The sequence below is a fragment of the Anticarsia gemmatalis genome, chromosome 23 (genome assembly GCF_050436995.1).
Source record: "Anticarsia gemmatalis isolate Benzon Research Colony breed Stoneville strain chromosome 23, ilAntGemm2 primary, whole genome shotgun sequence".
Lineage (NCBI taxonomy): Eukaryota > Metazoa > Arthropoda > Insecta > Lepidoptera > Erebidae > Anticarsia > Anticarsia gemmatalis.
In genome coordinates, this window is record NC_134767.1 from 3,510,566 (window position 1) to 3,526,675 (window position 16,110).

General features: G+C 33.5%; 1 protein-coding gene across 1 annotated transcript in view; it reads left to right on the top strand.

The window, feature by feature from the left end:
• The first annotated feature begins 1,033 nt into the window (after positions 1 to 1,033).
• LOC142983173 (cell adhesion molecule Dscam2-like) overlaps positions 1,034 to 16,110 on the top strand; it is a 93,695-nt gene continuing 78,618 nt past the window's right edge. The window contains exons 1-2 of the mRNA XM_076130055.1: positions 1,034 to 1,220; positions 11,143 to 11,200. Coding sequence (XP_075986170.1) covers positions 1,181 to 1,220; positions 11,143 to 11,200 — 98 coding nt within the window. The 5' untranslated portion in view covers positions 1,034 to 1,180. The remainder of the gene's footprint in view (positions 1,221 to 11,142; positions 11,201 to 16,110) is intronic.

Here is a 16,110-nt window from a genome sequence, read left to right on the forward strand (position 1 = left end):
AGAATTTTGATCTGAATACTGAATTCTATGTTTGGAAGTTATCTTTTGAGCATTTTTATCCAACAACGTAAATATGTTTCTCGGAAAGCCTATTCCCAGTACGATTTCAAGGCTTAAAAAGTTACAGTAGCTGTATCTTTGTATCTATGTAAAATAAGAGAGCGACACCAATTATTCAGGAAAGCACTTTTTTTTTCTTTTATATTACAAACTCAAAACAGCTTAACTTTTACCAGCATTCCATGGTCTTTTTCAAAGGAAATATCAGAACTTTGAAAAAATCTAATTCTACATCTTTACAACAAAGGTGAACCTAAACATAAACATCAAAGTCGGTTAAAAACATTTTACGCGATGGCGTCCTTTGCTAAAGCAAGTCTAATATGAATAATTCTTATTACTGGATGCCAACTGTCTTGTCCATTGTGTAGGCGTATGGGCGGAGCAACTGTATGGGACATTCCATTGTACAGGACCCATGTCGAAAAGTGGGGCACTATGGGATTCCTTGATAGATTTATTGGTAAGGGATTTTTGGGCCCACAATGCCGAATTTATTAACAGTTGTTCTCAGTATTTCATTGATAATAAAACTATTGTTACTCTTTTTAATTCTTTTTCCACAATATATACTGGCTTTTTCACCACAAATATTTTTTAGGAGTGCAGCTAAGGTAAAGTGCAAAACCGCATTAATGACATACATTTTTTAACTCTGGAACTAAGCAAAAACACGTCAAAAAGAAAACTCTTCAACCATCAATACTTTCTGATGAAAACTTTCAAAAATCACACTTTTATCGTATTAACAAAGGCAGTACAAATTGCAATAACGATTTTGATTACCAATTTTCGAACCGAAACCACTAAACCAGAATCTCCTATCGTACACACCTATTCCTCTCCATTTTCGCTGCACTAAATACTGGCTCACATCCGAGCACTATCACTTCATTAACCACAATATTCCATAAAGCATCGTCCGTAGTAGAAGCCCGCCCACCCTCAGTTGCCGTAAGACCACTGACGAGAGCAGACGTACGCTCTCCACACCGCGAAAGCCCGCGAACTTAATCTCGCGACTTTGACGAACTGTGTTGCGCAAAATGACTTTACGTTTTCAAGTGACTTCTTTGTGACTTTTAGTCGATTTGTTTTTTGTTGAGTGAGATTCTCGAAAATGGATTTGTTGAAGCGAACTTTTTTGTTGTTTTTTATTGGTGAGTACATCATCATTGTTTTACGTTTAGAAATATTTCTTTATACATTTTCATTGAACATAATTGCAGTAATAAACGTTTTTATTTATCGCACCCTGGTACATCCTGCATAGTTTTATTTTTATTTTCAAGACAAATTTTTGAATCAGTTGTTTCTAATAGAGCTTTATTTGTGTCTGTAAAACGAAATCAAAATGAACCAATATAAAAAAGCAGACTACAAATTATTTCAAGCACTATTACCTTGGAAATTATTAGAGAAAGCATACCTAAAATCACATAATATACAAAAAGGATATTTACTTCATTCATCATACAATCATCCTACTTTTATTATTCTTCCAAACAATTTCTATACTTCTAAGAAGTCTTTAAATTAAGATAAATATCATCCACGTGTCTATCGTATCAATAAGGTAAATCATAGAAAATTACTCTCGTTATCATCAATACATTATATCTTATTACTAAAAATTTTATGATATCGGCTAGAGTACTTTGATTTCTGATATAACTAGTTTACTCTTATATTCGCCAACAATAACATAATGTCTTTAAATAAAAATATTTTGTGATTGAAACGGTTTATCGGCCCAAATAAATATTTTAATCACATGTTTAAAATTGTTTGTCCAGATCTTTGAAGAGATGTACCTACGAGTTTTATTGCAATTATAGACATAAATTTGTAGGTTGCTTTTTGCGCAAGTTGCTTAAATAAAATCTAGCATGAACATATTATTATGTAAAAATAATTGTGCTTATTATGTGTTTTTGTTCAAAACAACTTGTTATTTATTGCACGTGACAAAAACTGTGAATAAAACTTAAATATTGACAAAAATAAAAACTTAATTTTTCAAGAAATATTCAAGAAAAGCTTTTTGTTTTCCGTTTTGAATTATAAGTAAGAGTGAAGTGTTTGTACAATAACATTTCACAAAAATGCTGTCACAGCAATGTGAAACCTGTATGCCTGAAATCTTGAAAGAATGCCAAATACGCGTCGAAAACAAATGGTTATTCCTACTATAACTGTCAGCTATCAGCACTTATTACAGAACGTTTGTATGTAATCCGTTACTGTTCTCACTATACAGGCACTAGGCAGTTGTTCCATGTAAAATACTGGTATTCAGTCATCTGGTGAAACTAGAAGCCAACTTCAACATAGTTGGAAGAAAGGCTAGGCTGATGATTGTCACCACTATTCAGCATGAGTTTTAATATAAATAATGATTTTCATTACATAGTCACAATTATTATTATACCAGTCATATTATTATATCTGACTCTGACTTTGTCCGCGTGAAAAAATATAACAGCTTTCGAATATATAATACTAGCTGACCCGCGCAACTTCGTCTTGCGTCCAATAAGAGAAAATGGGTGAAATTTTTCCCCGTTTTTTAAATATTAATTACTCTACTCTTTTTGGTCGTAGCGTGTTGATATATAGTCTATGTCCTTTCTCTGGTATCAAAATATCTCCATACCAAATTTCATGAAAATTGGTTCAGTAGTTTAGGCGTGATTGAGTAGCAGACAGACAGACAGACAGACAGTCAGACAGACAGAGTTACTTTCGCATTTATAATATTAGTATGGAAGTATGGATATAGTAAAGATACTATTGCGTAATCCCGTAATAGTCCCATGGGACAAGTTTTTCAGTCCCGTAGTCCCATTGCCGTCAACACTACGGGTCCTTACTAAAGACTCTTTTGGGACAGACCCAGAGAATGGACGTGCTTTAGTCAATCACTTTCGTATTATTTTTTGTACTATATCGAATAGCTTAAGCATTCCGAGGTATTTACTTTTTGTTCGATAAGAATTGATATAAGTTATTAGCGGCCGTTTATCTTTGCTGCTTCAGTCTTATAAGTCAAAGTAAATAGTGTATTATCATTATATTTCTTCTATTTGAATCAGTAGTTCCTAAGAGAAGCGCGTTCAAAGAAACAAACTCTTCAGCTTTATATAATTAAGTTTTTACAACTTGTTTTTACAATTGTATTTGTGTTCTTTGTCTTCTTAACATTATTAATATCGACGAAATTGTTCCTGCCCACCCTTACAGGAAAAGATGATTTTGATATTGTATGTGCATAAAATCGTACAATTGAGCACGTTTCTAGCTTCCCTTGACTTATTAATATTATCAAATTACCAAAATCAATTTCTAAGGTATCATTAATTCATTTCTAATTGACATATGACCTAGTATTTTAGCTAACGTTATATTATTTCCTTTTCGTTTAATCAAACAAAATTCCTATAACAACTATTTTTAGTCTACGTAGGAAGTTATAAGTTAGCTATCATCGCGTGGGAGTTGCAAATAACGGATAGATTACGTCGCTTCAGACAAAACGTTTATTGAAAACTATATTTAACTTGTTTACTAATATTATATGAGATTGATGTTTGACGTAGATATACTAGCAATTATAATGGTTTAGAAGAAGCAGTTATGGCCAAGTGGTCTAACGAAGTGGACGATTCGGACCCGAGGTAACACAAAAATGACATCAAAGTTACATAATATGTCATAACTTTTAAAATCTCGCGTTGCATTTTGTATAATAGAAGACGGCAAATTAACGCGAACAGGCATTTTAAAGTTAAAAGCGTGTTCGCGTAAGTTACGTGTGTTTTAGAAAAAATAAAATAATTCAAGTTTTGCATCTTTATGTTATAAACATACAAGCTACTTTCCGCGATGTTGATCGCCTCGAATTATATCTTGGGAAACAAAGTATTTAATGTGTTTGTAGCAAAATATCTGCATGTATCAAAACTTGTTCAGTAGTATTTGCATGAAAGAAAAACAATAACCAACCGAACATCCAAAATCTTATAATATTAAAAGGACATTTAAAAAATTGTAATGCCAAAATGTGGGTGTATTTTAAACACAGGCAGAGTCTACACCTGCGGATATAAAAGGCAGGCAAGACAATAATATAATAAGGCTAACTTCCTTATTTATCGTGAATCACAACCTACACCAGAATAGCAGTATCAAACCCGACATTTCTAATGCATCTTACGCACAGTCAAATATCAAATTACTTACCATAATTTGTCCGAATTCCCCGAACCTTTCTAGTTACATGAGAACATTTTATACTATTTCAAAGGAACAACAAATATGTACTCTACTCATATTATACAAGATACTTTTTGACATTTGATATAATACGTATTCACAGAAAAATCTGTATCTGTTAGAAAACTCTCCTTGTTATTTCATAGAAAATACAGTGTACTAATGGTTTGAGTTATATGCTAATGTTTTCTGCATTTTCTTTGAGAATACGAACGTTTTGTCAAACTACTATTCTAGATCGTATTTCTTTATTTAACAGGAAAGGCTTAACCTTAAAAATAAAAAAATGGACAATTTACACACGGTCAGTTTGGAATTATATGATTCCAAACGGAACAAAGCTTGTATTATAGTAACCAAATAACTAATAAACATACTTTTAAACGTCTAAATAAATACTTATATAGATATATTTACAATAGATTCCGTCTATTGTCATCTGCTATACCTAATCCGCATCACATTAGGCTAATAATAATAAAACAGTTTCAAATTACATCGAAAATAGCCACCTAAAATACTAACCAATTTATTTCAACTCCCACAATCGAAATCGAACACGGAAAGGATTAGCATTCAAGCAATTCCTTTTCAATTCCAAAATAAAATAGTCGACAACAAAACTCATTTGGAAACTCATAAAATCCGAAAACAATCTTGAATCACTATTTTCGAAAACATTCAAAAGCGATTCGACGAAAACGAAAAAGAAAAACTTATCTGGAGCCATCAAAAACGCGAAAAAAATAACTATAAACTTTTAGTATTATTGTGTTTCTGCCTGGCTATTGTGAGTTCTCCAAATGATATTCATAGCCCTGCGGGGTCGATTTGGCTAAACATCGGCTAAACGTCTGTGGGGCTATAAAATCTTGGTCGGATTTTAAGATTGTATGAACAAAAGTATTTGGGTAATCTTTTTTTTCTTCTACTTTTATTCGCCAAACCTTTTTATCATATCAAAAGGGATAAGATTTGAGGATAAAACTTTGTAATACAATCATCTTTACGCCGTCAACTTTTTAGAAGCAACGTTTTATATATTATTTTGTTGTAAGCGACATACTCTGTGACGCAGTGGTTCAATTTACACCTTGGTGCAATTACGGCGCCCGTTTTTGTGAATTCAATACCTATTATTTTAGTTACAAAAATGCACGATTTATAAATTGTTATATCGGGTTGAAGTGTAAATTTTTGTAGTCCTAAAATTGATTTCGAAAGGAATTATACTATACCAGCGTACCGTACCCGTCTATGAAGAAAATATAGAGAATAACAAAAAACAACCATTTTTTTAATCCATCAATCACGAGTTTAAAAATCTCATTACCAAATTCCTAGTATCACAAGATTTTCGGCAATACATCTCAACAGCTCATATTTGCGTGAAACGGTGAAGGCTTTTAAGGTTCTAAGAGCACTTTTCAATGAAGCACGAGAGATGTAACCTAGATAACGGTATTCAGAAAACCCTTTGAGACGGAGGGGCGACGTCAGTTTTGGTACAAAGAGGAAGCCTTCCTAGTTGGGTGAATTGGTTTGAAACTGTGACGGCGATGCATGGAGGTATAGTATGTACGAAAAGTAGGACATAGACTATTTGAAGTTTGTGTTCTATCGAATATCGATCGTGATGTTTAACATTATCATCTAAGGAGGAAGGCTTTGTTTGGAATATTATTACAGAGCCAAGTTGTTGAGAGTATGTGACGTGTATCAATTTTGCTTGTAGACAATTCTATTCATGTAGCTATTACATCACGACATAGAAATAAGTGTATGAGATAATAATATACACTCACGTTTTGTCTAGACTATTTCAGTTCCATTTAAAACTGTTGTCATATGACAACAGCTTAGAATGGAACTTGGTGGTCGTGGCAACGTGCCCTGTATATACAGAACACGTAACCAAACTTCGGGTTACTGTTTAGAATATTCCAAGATAATTGAAAAAACCTAGCAATGCAACCACGGGAATGAGCAAAAGATATCCAAACATTTGTATTTCTTGTAAAGTTTACAACAGCTGTACAGTTTACATGCAAGAGTTCAAATCCCTTTGCAGACAACACAAATAGTTCTTCTTACTCGAAATCGAACGTCATCTAATGAAAAAACGATGTATAGAACTGTCCAAAATCATATTTTCTACTCGACTGAATACGTCATAATTTCCCACATTATTATCTAAAAGTGGCCACGTATCGTATTAATACATTTGCAATGAGATCACAACATCTAGGTCAGTGAAGTTTGACGGAAATTCCTAGTACCGTGTATAATAGTTTGAGTTTCAACTAGTTTGTTTCGGAAATATGATGTAGAAGTATTTTCTGGACGAAAAATGTAGCCTTGAAATAAAATTTTAGTTATAAGTTTGACATGATATGCATAATCATATTTATTTTTGACATGAGACTGTATGAAATATATGGAACATTGGTTAAAACGACCATAACAATGAGTGTTTGATTCTCACTTGTGCATACCTCTATCAGCATATTTTTTTCAGCGCCCACGATTTTTGCACTAAATGTCTTGCTTAGGCTGCTGAAAATTTACTTCTAAAAGAGGAATATTCCTCTTTTGATCTGGTCAAAGATTGTAACTTATTAATTCCGAGATTCAAAAACTTAAGAAGTATTTCAGTTCGATTACCTATAAAATAAATCATAAATATTTATATTTGCTGCTGCACATTAAAACTTAAAAATATATTCGTAAAAAAAATGATAAATATGACCACACGATTTTGACGACATTAACATGCGTGGCATAAGCAAGCTAACCATCGGAGGAACAGTTATCTTATAAAAAAAAACTCGTAACTTCTGAAATATCTACATCACTCTAATAAATTTGTTCAAGGTGAGAATCAAATCCGTTTTTGCCGTCTAGATCTGCCTCAAAAAGACTTATTCGTCATTTATTCACTGTCCACATCATGTCAGGCACAGCTTTTCCTCAGAAATATTCAGAATATACTTCGTTCGTCAGGACTTGAGACAATTCATGCATATACAAATGCTATACATATTTATATTTTATTTTCTTTGTTCTTGAAACTGTGCTAGATTTTCTTGTATTTCGTGTTGTAGTCGTAGCTTTTTTATTGTTTACAAAAAGATTTTATCAAAAGTATTTGTTTTCTGGTCAAAATGAATCTTGAGAATTTAATCAATTTCTAAATCATGCTTACGACCAACGGACAGGTCTTCGAGTCTGTTTTACTTCAAGCAAAAAGTTTTACCAAATATTATAATTTTATTTTGGTACTCAAAATATCAGGCAAACTTTTCAATTAAGTTACACTGCTAAAACTAAATCCTTACTTTTTTATTAATCCCTACCTACCGTTATATACGTTAGTATGTTTATCCATCTTTCCTTCACGTTCGAACGGCTGAACCTTAAATGGTTCACAATTAACGGCACGATAAAATTTGGTACGTACATTGATTATGGACCGGAAAATACCATACTACATTTTAAAGCCAAAACAACACCAGTAATTCGTAAACTAGTTAGTCATACATTATCCCTATCTGTAATTTTATCCGATAATATTACCAACAAATTATTTACAAAACACACTGTGCTAATTGATATCCAAACCGAGTGAAAACCGGACCATATCGATTATGACAATATTTACTTCATTTAAATCATCCCGTATCGGAAATACACTGAGGTTCGTTATAATTAAGCCGCCCACACACTGTCCACGATATTACTGTGTCAATACTCCTAACTACGTAGGTTTCAAGCGGTAGAGTATCAACAGCAGGTTTGATTTCCAAGATAGGACAATCTACAAATTTTTCAATTTTTCTCTCGGTTTAAGTTATGTTCCCGGTAGATATTTTGTGAGACCAAGAACGTAAACGCGGATCGAGAGTATATATATTTCTGTCTACTCCTCCGGCTATCACAAGTGTGATATTATACGAAAGATTAAATCGCAACTAGCCTCGAAAGTATCATATTTACTAATAACTGCACCGCGTATGGTGGGTTCGAGTCCCACATAGGACAAATCTTTGTATGATGAGCAGCACGATTATTTGTTTTGAGCCTGGTTGTCAATTTATCTATATAAGTTTATATTTAGAAGTATATAAATATGTTTATCAGTTATTTGGTTACCATAGTACAAGCTCTGCTTAGTTTGGAATCAAATGACCGTGTGTGAGTTGTCCAATAATAATATATTTCTCAAAAGCCTTCAAAATCTATTGAAATCGCGGCATCAAAACTGCTGCCCTATTTTCGATATCGACATCAATATACGAAATCTCTAGTGCAACTGCACATGATTGATGAATATGACGCAACAGAACTGTGACGTCACGTGCCTGTGACGTCATTAAAACAAGGTTTATTATCGAGAGTTGTTATTAACTGGGTATATGGTGTTTGTTGGCAGTAACTGATAGCTTATAAGCTCTATTGACAAGCGGTTGGAATTCAAAGTGAGTTTAAAGAATTTAATGTAATTAAAATGAGATTGAGGGTTGGTGTGACGCAATCTGCAATTTATAGTATAATTCTTTGTTTTTTACGAGTATTATATGGTTCCAATATGAAACTTTAATCTGTACTAAAATACTGCTTCTTTTGTAGTTATTGATCGTTTAGTGGTCTACCAACATCTGACATAAATATCAAGCCACCTGAAGGTCTTTCAAATTACTATTTTAATTACACCATGCCCTCCGAAGTACGTAGACACTAAGATTAAACTCTTAGCGACTATTCATGGGCTGTTTGGGGTTTACCAACTGGCTTAGCGCCTTAAGATATAAAATAAAGAATAAGAAAAAGACCATGTTAAAAATAGCTTGTCAGAAAAAACAGGACTTAGACGCTAATACTTAAAAGCGGAGAAGATGTTTATTAATTTTGGATGACGTAGGTTTTATTAAAAAAAAGACAGCTCACGCACTAAATATGTACGTCCTTATGTCGCGGGGATTTTACAAACATACAAACAACGGACACAAAGTACAACCAAACCCGAAACAAAAATTTCAATGATCGCACAACCCACGACCTCTCTACGCAATTGTAGCAGCGTTCACCACTGCGCCACAGAGTTATTTTTATAATATTTACATTTATTTTCATTTCTTTTATAATATCTCTCAAAAATTACGAACACAACTTTTCGAACAACACAATCTCAACTCATAACCAGTTCCTATCGCACATAACCAGTTGTGCTCATCGGTCCTTAAACGATCTGTGGGTTAAGCAACCGTTGGCGCGGTCATTCTATAGATGGGTGACCGCATAGTGGTATTTGAACTGAGCGTCTCCGTGCTTCGGAGGGCACGTAAAAAGTCGGCCTCGGTTGTTGTCAATTAAGATAACAGTCGTTAAGCCACGTCAAAGGCTTTCGGGCGGCTTGAACAACTTTGACACTAGGTTGACCACTAACCATACGATAAGAGAGAGAGAGAATAATTCTTCCAAATATTACGAACACAAGATCTCGAACAACAATCTCAATCCCAACTCATAACCAGTTCATATCGCAGTGACGCAACAACGCGCATGACGTCACGATGCGAGTCGTTAAAACTTCGACAATTGTGATCAAGTTGTCTCGCTTGAAGCTGTTGGCTGGAACTCGAAGATGGTGTTCAGAACTTAGTACAGTCCGCTTTTAGTTTTAATCTTTATACTTTGGGCTACAAGGAGCTTGTGGAGATTTTGTTATTAGTTGAAATTGGTTTGACAATATAAGTAAGAGGAATGAATCTGCAATCAGAATCAAATTTTGATACTGATTGATTGTGATTATGATTATGATTCTGAAAGTGAGTATTGTTTTTCGGTTCTCAATGATAGCATGTTTTTTATGAACAGCTATTATCAGATAAAAAGGGTCAAGTTAAACATAATTTTCAAATAGCGTTGAATTGGTTAGCTAGTGTTCCGTACTCATAATTCATATGATAGAATATTAATTTTCTGTACGACATCGCAATAAGCTCGTATTACATGAGGCTAACGTTGGTAAGGCAAAAACTGAATGTAATTCATACAGTACTACATACACCTTCGGGTATAACAGGCGATCTTATGCATTACTTGGACACTATGAAAAAAGTATTTCACAGTAGGTGGAGTTCCATGAAACTGACCGCCGAAACCAAATATCGGTCAGAAAGACATTATGCATATTCCTCCAATTCCACATCTTCTCAAGCAAAACTAAAACGGTTCGACTACTAATATCTAGAAATTAAAGTGTGGTCGTTATAACTTGGTCAATTAAGACGGCAGTCACAGCCGCATGTCATCTGTTCGAACACTTCAAACTTTACCATTTGTTTCTGCTAGTTCTAGTGGTTCTAGGTTTACTAACATCTGCTTAGATAGTTTGATGTAATCGTAGTTAGGAATTACGATAATTTTGAGGGTTGTGATCGGAATTCTCGATTCGATTATAGAGGCCTTGATTTATCCAATCAATTCTATAATTCTGACCACAAGACCTAAATTATTTTTTAGCATATCTTTTTCATTAAAATAAGCACTTATAATAAAGACAATTAATAATTCCAAAAGCACCACTCCGTTTAAGAAGCAAAGTGCTACAAAATTCACAGAAAAAATACTTACATATTAAAAAGCATTACTTGTTTCAAGAAAAACAATGACACTTACTCAAAATTGCACCATACTTTCTTAACCCTTTGACACTTCTTACAGAGAGTTTCCATCCATACATCGTACATTCAAAATCCTTTACGTAACAGAAATGATTCTAATTCAGTAATTTCCTTGTTTCAGTCGCGTTCCGAGATTCGGACGGAGTTCGATTTCCTGAAGCCGCTCAATCTTATAAACGGTAAGAAAATAACATCACAGTGCTTTGAGAATATTCCGGAATAATTTAGAACTAGCTTATGACCGCGACTTCGCCTGCGTGGGGGGTTTTCCTGCATGCGTATTGTGTATATCAGTTGACAACTAGTGTATGTTAATTTTTTAACCACTATGCAATACATTGCTGCTTTGATATTAGGTATTACTTGCCATCATTCTAGGAAAGACACAATGTACAGAATTATGACAATTGAATTGTTCTAAACTGGTTTACACAATAGCCGATGGAATAAAATACATGTAGTTTTCCGGGCTTGTGTATGCTAATTTTCATCGAAATCTTATCAGTAATTATATAGACGGAGTAACAAACATAGGTACATCCTCACAAATTTTGAAATATTCCGGAATATTTGGCAAGTTTGTTTGAAGGTCAGGAAAGTTTTGTAAGCATTTAATAATTCATATAGAGTAATGGGTTCAATTCTCAAGGTGTTAAAGGTATACTAGATAGAATTATGACAAAATAGACCTGTGAACGATGATTGTAAATTAACTTATATGAAGTTTAGAATAGAGAATAAAGGTTTTCTAATAATAACGTTGAATGCTTAAAATTTTAGAGATTTATAGGACACTTATTAGTCTTGACATAGTGACGTCTTGCAATGATTTCGAGATTTATGGAATGTGTTTTTTTTACATGAGAAAATTATGCCAAGTTTCGAAAGACTAACATTCAGTTTTTTTTTATATTGCACAAATAATTGTTCAATATGCGTAAAGTAGTATCAAACGTACATCGTCCAGTGCAGTAAAAGTGACTCGAAAATACATTTTTCGGTGTATTGCCTTATTATAGTCCGAGCCTTGGCGCGCATGATTCACCTCGAGTAATTAATAATTCAGTGTATACCCAAAATTAAGTAGTTGTAGCATACAGACAAACGTCCACTGCGAAGCCTCGTCTTCGCCGCTATCTTCTTTCTTGATCACAACACTACGTTGTTGGAATATTTCAACTTTTGTTAATGCGAATCTACGTCATATAATTTTCCAACCATGGTTTTTGCTTAAAGCTGTGTAGAGGAACATATTACAAGAAAAAACTGTAGCATTATATAAACGAAATCACGTTGTTTGAGCAAGGTAGGCGCTTTCGTGCTTTGTTAGAAAGACACGTAACGCTGCGTCCCCAGAAAATGATCGTAAAAACGATTACGTGTGAATGACAGTCTCCACCGAGCTACTTTCATTTAACTTTTATAATGGAAAAGTACAATGTTCAAGTTCTAAACTAGTATTATTTCTGATTGAGTACTTCGTGACGGCTGAAGTTACGTCTTGGATTCGATTTAGAGATTCACTGAAGTTATTCTTGTTGGAAACTTTAAAATTAAGATTTTTTCTTCTTTCTGCCGGTTATGTGCCAGTTATTGTATATTGCTGGATAACCTCAATAACCGGCATTTAATGCTTTTCACTTCTTTTTTACATTTAGTTTATCGGCATTTATATAATGATAAGCTAATTTGAAAGACGAAACAAAGTAGCCGCTACTCCGTCCAAGCAATGAGGCGAAAAGTATAATCAAACTCGTAATCGTAATAAAAATAAACCATACCTTTTTAGAATGTATTAATAAAATAAAATATTTAAATGTACTCTTTCAAGCTACGTACTTTACATTACGGTATTATCAAATTCCACTAAAACATCGTCATATTACATCATATCCCACATTCACTCATTCAACTAGCATGTCCACCATTCCAAGAATTTCAAAGCTGTACAGCAAACTCATATAATATTTTACATAAGTACACCAACAAACAGGCGCAGTGGTCACTCGTAGCCACAACGCCTGGAGCTACGGTAAAAGCGGTTTCAGACTAACGTTTTATACGCGCGTCTAATGCGATACAAGTCAGAGCTTATACAGCCTACCGTGTATGCGGTAAAACAGTAGCGCGATTTTAATTTCAATATTCGACAGTACCGTCTGTAGAGGTACTGTCGAATATTGAAAGTTTGACATTTAAAAGAACTGCCAAAATAGTTCCTACTACGCCTTCTAGAGGCACTGAAGATTGCACTTACTATTTATAGCACAAGAATGTAAAAAAGTTATATCTTATGTAGACGCGTTTTGGCTAGCCTTTTGCGCTTAGAAATGCGTAAAATTCATATTTATACTGATTTACCAATATCGGTTTAAGCGAACATGTGCAAATGTCCCTAAAACGAGCTATATGAAGGACGTTATGTATATTCAAGCAGAAGCGAGCGTACGCGCGCGGAAAAAAAGCTCTGGTCTGAGCTGGCTTTTACCGACGTTACAGAAACGTCTCCTCTCATTCATAATGCACTGAAAAACATTAAAAACCTTGTGTATTTTTAGAATTAATGGAACAGGTCGTATTTTATGGCGGGTAGGCGTAAATATTGTTGCCATGTATGCAGTTTTGAGGGTACTTTTTGCTGTTTTGGTGTTTAAAAAGGGGGTTAAAATCATGTGTTATATGTGCCACGTTCTAAGCTGATTATGATCAGAAGGCCTTCATGACATGCAATATGAATAAAATACTGCTAAATTCGTCTTTACTTGATATAATTTTATCAATTGCTAAGAGTGAGTAAGAACTTGCGACAGAGTGTGTGTGGAAAGGAGGCTATTGACCGAAGACGATTTTTTTCTGGTTTGGAATAAATTATGATGTTCGAAGCGTGACAAGCCAGTCGCGTCACTACGGTACTTTTAATTCGATTAATTTATAGTTAACTGTGATTTATAGCTTATCAAAGACACGCTGTTTTCAATTAAAGTATCATAATGTTTGCATCAATCTGGTATTATTCCTTGATAACTTTGTAATATATAAAATAGAATTGCCGTGTGTTTCTTACTAGCTTTAAGCTCTTGTTATGAGGCTCTATTCCTTTATTACGAGCAAGTGGTAGATTCAGTAATTGTAACGACATTAAAAATTAAAATTTGTAAAAGGTATAATTTTGATTTATTTTGTTTTGATCAAAAAAATACTATGTCATTGGTATACCTCTGATTCGGGAAAAAACATGTTACGAAAAATAACATTATTTTTCACCTGACGAAAACCAAACAGGAGATGTCAAGACCATCATAGTCTGACATATAAAAACCTCCTTCCCCATTACGTCACTCAAGAGAGGTAATAAAGCGGATTCCTATATATAACGCGAGAGGACGCATTATAACAAGTGGTAGCGAAAGTGGGAGCACTCTAAACATCAGCAGGAAGAGGCCCTACTATGTGTTTCTAAGATTGTTCGAGTTTAAGTGAGATTGTCGCTGTAAAGGTGCTAGATGACGACCGTCGATTTGATCTTAAACGGTAACTTTGGCATAAATGTTTTTAGGTATACGAGTATGTATAGTAAGATGTCAAATAAATTGTATGAACTTTATAATGAGCATTTATCAGAAGGTTTAAAAAAGCCAAAACAACATCCATTTTGACACAAATATGAAAGCAAATTCATCTCACAACTCACTTGGAACACTAATATTAATGTGTATGAAATGGTCCTAGAAAATGAATTATGAATTTGTTATAATTTATTACTAATAATAAATTAATGTATTTGTTAGTTTTGTTACCAATGATTTTCTAAACTAAATATATTTTTATAGTGAACACATAAACAGATAAACCTGTTATTTATTATCGTTCCTTGTTCATTTATTACGAGAAAATGGATTCACGGTTCTTGGAATAGAAAAGAACCCAACTTTATAAGAAACAATCAATCAAATATTTACATCTCAAATCTATTAGTATTTTTTATAATAAATTCCTGAAACTCATTAGAATGTTTTCACACGGTAAAAGTTTGTTCAGTCCTTATATTTTTATAGGTCATTGAACTCGACTTTTTTTTTATTTCGCTTGAGTACTTTAATACAATTCTTTACATGCTTTTCATTCCACGTCACAAAAACATTTTTTTTCGGTAATAACTTAAACCATTTGTATTTAACCTTTATCGTCCAAAAGAAAACTGAGATCTTTATAAATTGCATTCCTCTTTGTTTAATATTTTACAATTCTGTTTTTAAAGTCTAAAACGTCTAATAACTGAAAATACCAAGCGTCACGAAATTTTTAACTCGAAAAACAAACTCACTCTCTAAACTCGACTCACTTCTTTTTCTTCTTAGCGTGTCGATGGCAAACAAATTATAGTATTAATATTTAGTAACTCGACTCACTTTGAACTCCTTAGTAGTGGTCCAAGAAGGAACCTCAGTGAGTTTTATAACAACAATAAAACAAGTGACATACATTCACGGCTGTGCTTACACCACCTTACACACAGATAAAACTTGCACACTTAGCACGAGACAAAGTAATATTGATGGCCGCCATTGTTGAACGCGATTGTCGTGGAATGTGTTTTACTTGTTGTTTTGAGATTACGAAATTTAGGAGTATTTTGCGAAATTTCTAAAGTTTTTTTTTGATAGGCCTGATTGAAATCTGTACAATGCTAGAATTTGTTAGCATGATATTAAAGTTTGTTAGGAATTTTGAAAAACAAGATTTTTTTGTTTTATTGCGGAGAAACCCTTAATATAATAAAATAAATAAAGACACAGTAAGTTATTTTATATAATTAATTCGGTATTTTTCATATGACCATGTTTTCCTGACAAAAAATATGCAAGCATCTTAATTTCATATTGTTTTGCGACAAATGACTATCAAGGCTATCAACGTAGTAAGCGTTAAAAAATCTAAACAGTCTTGTTCATAGTAAATACCAGAGAAGAATAAGAATAAAAATATATAAATAAATAAGAAGAATCCGCTAGCAGACTGTCGATAAGTTTTGTATAAAACTTATCGACAGTCTTATCTATACTTAATATCTTATATACGCCTCTAGCGG